The following is a 6,729-nucleotide window of genomic DNA, read 5'->3' as shown; positions in this document are numbered from 1 at the left end:
GAACTGCTTACAGACTGTCCCTTGCACCATCCTGTTTCCTACAGGCAGCCAACATTGCACACTGCCTGGCACCAACACATTTCTTACACACTCAAAGCGATCTTTTACCAAGTTTTCAGCAAATGCCCCAACTCCTTCTGTGCACAGAGTTCTGGGGATCTGACTCAGGCTCTCGGGTCATCAGTTCAGCCCTGAAAGGTCTCAGAAACACTTAAGGTTCCCACCCCAGTTTTAATCTAGCACACCCCAAACCCCACACTCATCAAGCAGGGATGGGACAAATGTAATCGCAATCACTGACATTTAGAAAGCTGCAGCCCTAGAAGGCAGGACAGAATATTTTATTTCTCTACATAGGGAAACTGGTTTAAAGTAACAAAGCAAAAGCTCTCAAGCCTTCTCTGCTATCCAAGTTGGGTGGGAACTCTGCGAACACCACAGTCCAGTAACGCTGGGCAGAAGCCTGAAAAACTCCTTCAATAAAGCTGATGCCGGTATCTGCCTAGAGGTCTCTCTGGGAAGGGTCTGCCTGTTTAAGAGGCTGTTTCTGCCTCAATACACAGAGAAGCATCTTCTTGTAGAGAAACCTTGGACTTCTTTTCCCCAGCTGCCAACCATCTGCCATGGTGAGACGGCACCGGATGGTGAGTCCACTTTGCTTCCCTGTCTGATATCGCAGCTACTCACCTCTCCCATTCCCTACTAGAGACATTTGCTCCTTTTTTTAAATTGCGATTTGGAGATCACATTGCTCACCTGTTCAGCCTGATTCACCTAAACACAGGGGTCACCCCTATACAGCTGGGCTGGGTTTGCTGCCTCAGTGCCTGGCCCAGTCTCCTTTGGCTTAGTAAATGGCCTCACCGACACTGCAGGCTGTATGTGGCAGATCAACGCCCTCCGTCGTCTCTCATCTTAGCAAGACGTGCAGCACACATCTTGCTCTGAGGACCGGAGAGGCAGTCTGATGCTCCCCAACCACCCCCCTGCTCTGGGGGTCTGCTTACCCCAGGCCCAAGGTTATCTAAGGGCCCCAGCTATTTCTTCTACAGCCAGTAGCCTCTCCCTGACACAATATAAAGCAAATTCATTAACACTGTATTCTTTAGAGGGAAGTCAGAAGAAAACTCTGGAAAGTAAACAGCAGATTTGCTTGTTCAGGAAAAAGCCTTCTCGGACTCGGATTCCTTCTGTTGTAACTTCCGAATCAGCTCCAGTAAATTCATCTGTAAAGTCAGCTCCTGCAAAGGAAGAGAGACATTTTTGCAAGAATAAGATGATGCCATTCCCTGCTGCAGAAAGCAGAAAGGGCTGGTTTGTACCACCCACTCAAGAGCTACTAATCTTCAGGGAACAAAAGAAAAAAACATGCAAATAAAATCAAAATCTTCATCTTGTTTAAGCATTTCTATAAAATACAGGGCAGTACTATCTTAAGAGATCTGCTGCAAACTGCAGCGGTCTTAGGAATCCCAGGTCTTTATGATTCATTAAGGATTCAGAAAGGTTCTTTCTTCTTGACCGTGATTTAGTGATAAATGCAGTGAGGGCCAGCCAGTTCTGCAGGTTTCCCCTTCTGGAGCAGCCTCCAGGAGCGGGGCAGCAGGGTCCTCTTGCACACACACAGCCACACACCCTGGAGGAAGTTCTCCAGGTCGGCACAGCTCCGTCCCTTCATCCTTCAGCAGCATCTTCAACACCCTGATCCTTTTCCAGCACAGAAGGGCAGGAAGCAGGAGGGATCGCTTTGGGTATTCTTTAAATATCTGCGGAGTCTCAGCCATGGGCAACACACTGCCGTGCTGGTGCATCGAATTCCCTCTAGGTATTTCATTCCTCTTCAAAAACTCCCTTTTCCATGACTGTAATCAAGTGGAGACCACTGTCTCCTATAGTCACCAACATCAGCTTATGGTTTCCTTACCATCTGCTTGTTCTTTACTTACATTTAGCTCACAAGCCATTTAGCACGGAGACTACATGGTGGAGTAGCTAATTCAGTGAAACCTGTTCTGTGACTCAGGCTTGCAGACATTACATTATGGAAATAAAAATCTGTTTTTGTAAAAATATATCAACTGCATAAGCAGGCATTTTATACAACAGACTGGGAGGAAACACATCAGCTGATGGGAAACGCATGGAGAACAGATTCCAGCAGTGATTTCTTATATGATGGTGGCATTCACAGGTACAAGCCAAGGTCTGGGTCTGGTTTGCCAGCTATCGTAAAGGCAAACATAAACAAAACCCAGCAAACAGGAACCCTGTTAAGAGTTATCACTTATAAAAATAACATAAAAGGCAGGGGCAGGAGGGGAGAGAGAGAGCTGCTTTCATTATACAGATAAGGAATAGCAGCAGGAAAAATAAGAGGCTTGTTCAAGGCTCTACAACCAGGAATCGTGTGGGTTTTAGAAAATGCCTGTTTAACTAACTTAGTCTAAGCTGTCTTTTCTCACTAGTAGGTCTTCATCAAAGTGAAATTTAATCAGCTGAAAAAACAACAGAGTTACGAACAACCTGTTTCTGCATTCCCTGCAAACTTCTGTGGCATTACAATGAGACTTTGGAAGTCCTATTTTTTCATTCCTGCGGTGGCATTAAGACAACAGAGAAAAACCCAGGCGATTGCTCACAAGTTTTAAGAGCAGATGCACTGGGGAAACTGAGAACAGTTTTCTAATCACAGTCCGAGATCATAATTTCCAGCAAGTCACAGCAAGAATTAACAAGATGCCTTTTAAAAAGACTTCTTGAAGGCAATTTGTACAGCTAGGCTAGGTACAAAAGTGATAAACCTACGCAGCCACTTATTTTAGTATTATTCAGACCCATTCAAGAGTCACAGGACTGCAGGCTGTTGGCACAGCGTTTCTTCCCTCCACACTGGGAAAAATATTGCAGAAAGCTGGGGCTGTTGCCCTGTCTAATGGGTTTCTGCTCCTTCGTTATGAACCTGGTATGAGGTCCGCCCAGGCCACATTGCCTATCAGGCAACGATGAGGCAAAGGACAGATCATTCTTGCTGACCTGGCGATTCAGAATTCATTAAGAGCAAGATTTTTTAAAAAATAAAGAAAGATATTAACACAAGAGTACTGTCAGATCTTACACTCCCTGCCTAAACACCAACCTGTGGGTTGGTGGTGATGTAGAAGCCAGACACCCCAGCCTTTTCCAGAGTGCTCTGTTGGTCTATCACTTTTTGGTCCAATTCCAAGACTATCTTCTCATCCATCATTCGCTGTTCCTCTCGAATTCGTTGCTCCACAGCCTGAAAAAGATAACAGTTGACAGAAAAAAAGTGGAATATCTGCCTTCGTCCTATCTTTTTCTCATCTCCAAGTCTTTTACTGAAACCGAAGAGTGACTAGATCCTGAAGCACTCCTGTTCTGATGAGTCCCAAGGACAGCAGATGGCAGCAAGCACAGCCCCAGATCTTACCTCCTCCTCTTGCCATGTCTTATAGCAAAGTTACCACTCAAGAAAATGCAGGGAAGTCACTGGGACCAGCCTGCTTTCCGTGTGTTTGGGGGCCAGGCAACACCATGAGCAACAGATCGGTATCTGAATGACTTTTCCTGATGAGCCAATGTCTGAGCAGCAGGCTGTGGCTGAGCGCTCCAGCAGCACAGGCTCAAAAGAAGTCAGCAGTCCAAGAACTGCATACCCCTCACAGGACTGGTGAGGCTGAAGAAAGACTTGGAGGAGTAACATAGGCCACCGCAGCTCAACAAGGTGCCAGCTCAGATGCCTCCCTGAGCCTCCATGTTCCCTGGACACTAACACACAGAGCTGAAGGTATAAATCACACCCAGACTCCATTTATTCACTAAAGGAGCTGAACTCCTCAAAAATCTAACTTTGCAACTAGAAAGCCAGTTTATTTTGTATTGACAACAGCAAGCTGAAGAAGTCTCGCTTGGGACTACAGTGTGCTGGGGCTCTGTTTTTGGCAGACTACAAGTCACTTCCGGAGGAAACCTCAACCTACCAGAAACTCTGCCGGAGAGGGGAGAAGAAAGCAGGATTGCAGGGGACGAGGAGAGCCCAGCTCAAATAAAAAGCCACATGTGTGCAGAGGCGAGGCAATACAACCTTACTGGGCTGCACTGAGCAATAGACTTCTTTTGCAAGCCACAGGGAAAGTCAGGAAGCATCAAATCCCATCTAAATACAAAGGAAGGCTCCTTCTCTTGCAAGAAATAAATGGCACAAGTTTCAACATTTTACTCGTGCAACGCTGCCTCTTTGTAACACAGTAAACAGAAACAGGTGTTTAGCTGGAAATATTCACGGGGGTAAGTTATCCTCACTGCACAGGAAGGGAGAAGTCACAAAGTCTGGGACTTCCTATACCAGTGGCTGGTGGTTTAAGAGACCTGGGCAGATCCATCCGAGAGGGGAGCCAAAAGCCTGCGCACTGCTACAAGTCCTGGGGAAAATCCAGAATTTGAATGACAGAGGTCTCAGTCCTGAACAGTCTGGAAAAGAGCCGAGGTTTGTCTACAGCATGGACGTTATCATTGGCTGTCTGCAAAAGGCCTGACCTAAACGAAGAACAATTATTACTTACACGGAGCAGGAGCTACATCATGTAACCTTTCTTGGATGTATGGCAGTCAATTAGCATCTTACATTTTTAATTATGTCCATAGGTTTGGGAAAGCTTCGCAGAACTACATGCTATTAAGGAGGATGCAGGACTGTGATCCACCAAAAGATTACCATACTTCAGCTGCTCCACAGAAAACACACGGGGCAGGACCTTATTAGAATAAATGTGAAGAAATTCAAGACAACTTAAGCCTCAATAAAAGGCGAGGTAGAGGGGCTAATTGCCTGCTTCACTATGGGATGCTAATGAACCTAAGAAAGCTCTGTCCTTACGCATTCTTCAGTCTAGAGGTTCACACTCTTTGTGCAAGATATGAAGGATTCAAATCCCTCGTTCCCCAAAGACTTTCCTTCCTCCCAGCCACCTTGGAGGAAGGAGGAGGCACCACACCATTGTCTCCTCCACTTACTGTGCTGGAGGAATGACTTTGCTTGGGTTTGAAAAAAACACATTTAAGCGCCTACATACTGTTTAGGGTTGGCACCTGATTCCAGACTACAGAAAAGTGCCAAAATCTTGGAGGAAAATAAGGATTAAAACCAAACTTTTGCTTCAGCTCTGGTGGCTGGCAACCCTGTACGATGGGCAAAGTTTAAATGCTATGTGTTCCAGTATGAAGCCAGACATCTAAAAACTACATCTTGTACTACCCCTCCTGGGAGTCCAATCCCAAGCTATCTCATAGGAACTGGTCTTTGAAACCTTTAACCACAGAGGGCAGCTCCGATTAGACATGTACCAATTGTTACTGTGATGATCTATCTATTCCCAAAATGCTCTACAGCAGAAATATCAGAGCTTAAAAAAGGGAAGAAGTAACTCTAGTAACACCTGGCAGAGAAAAACAGAAGAAAAAGGTGGGGGAAGGTGGAAGGAAGTAGGAAGAAGTTGCACATCATGTAAGACAAGGAGAAATGATGCATATATGGTCTACTTAATGAGTGAAGACAACATTGGAAACGCTTTAAAACAGGCAGTATAGCTTATTACTTGCTGCAAGTATAAGTTACTTAGAAACAGAAGTAACAGGTAACAGGGACAGCTAATAGAGGTCCAGCCTGGCTTTAGTCACCTCGATAGGAAAGGGATGTGGAAACACAAAAACAAAAGATCCAACAGCAAGTGCCAATGTGGTGCTTGTCATGGGCAAAGGTCAGGAAAGAGCCTGTATTTAAACAGTTATCTGTTTGCCTTACATGAAGTAAAGTAACTTCCCCTCTACATTTAAACTCCATCGATTAAGATAACTGGCTAGTTGCAATTTCCTTTACCTTCTAAAACTGCCTCTATCTTATCACTAATATACAGATAAGTCCTTTGGGACTGAACGGGCCGCTTGTGCTGAAGTGCCTTTCTCCAAATGCCTTGGGAGGCTCGAAGAAACTATTTCTATGCTTATGTATCTCAAGGCAGTTCCTCCTTATCAGTGCTACTAAAATGTGATTTTTTTGAGTGTACTCTGCTTTCTACTTGCTACATCAAAATGGCAGATTTCACATACCTTCTCCGTGTTTTCTATCGACTTGCTCTCTATCCGTATACAGGCTTCAGCCCATCTTATAACGAAGGCTCATTAAAGCATTGTGGAGAGCATCGCTCTTTTGGAGTGTGCTTCTGAACTTCCACGATTCCCAGATCACGCCTGGACCGCAGCTATCCTACATGGCACTTTTGGGGGGACAAAGGGCAGAGCAAGAGGAGGGGACCCCAAGTCATGGTGGGGAACGTTGTGCTAGTAAGACCAGACAGGATGGCTGGCGGCTCCCCAGGCTGGGGGGGGAGACACGCGACTAGTTAAACCCTCTGGAGATGCTCCTGCGATGCAAGAGGGGTCCTGCAGCAAAGGGGCTGTGAGCCCCCCAGGGAAGGGACACAACCTCTGCACCAGGGTAGGGCTGTGCCCAGCCCGGCCCCCACCCCATACCTCCATCTCCCGCTGCTGGGCGGCACGGAGAAGCGGCAGGTTGTGGGGCCTGCAGCACTGCTGGGCCTCCTTGTGCCGGTGGAAGAGCTCCTGCTTCAGCCCTGCGACAGGGACAGGCTGTAGGTCAGGACACACCGCTGCCACGTACTCTCCCACCCTGCTACGTGTGTCCCCCCAGTGTCC

At 46.5% G+C, this 6,729-nt stretch overlaps 1 protein-coding gene across 1 annotated transcript; it reads right to left on the bottom strand.

The window, feature by feature from the left end:
* Positions 1-1,157: 1,157 nt before the first annotated feature.
* Positions 1,158-6,647, bottom strand: LOC104078932 (protein DGCR6; the record flags this gene model as incomplete). Its single annotated transcript, XM_009580763.1, has 3 exons — positions 1,158-1,241; positions 3,137-3,277; positions 6,547-6,647. Coding segments are annotated over 3 exons (326 nt in total), but the record flags the coding sequence as incomplete, so codon positions are not given.
* Between the last annotated feature and the right edge of the window lie 82 nt (positions 6,648-6,729).

The sequence above is a fragment of the Fulmarus glacialis genome, unplaced genomic scaffold (assembly GCF_000690835.1).
Source record: "Fulmarus glacialis isolate BGI_N327 unplaced genomic scaffold, ASM69083v1 scaffold27376, whole genome shotgun sequence".
Taxonomy (NCBI): Eukaryota; Metazoa; Chordata; class Aves; order Procellariiformes; family Procellariidae; genus Fulmarus; species Fulmarus glacialis.
This window is presented reverse-complemented; position numbering and strand designations above follow the sequence as displayed.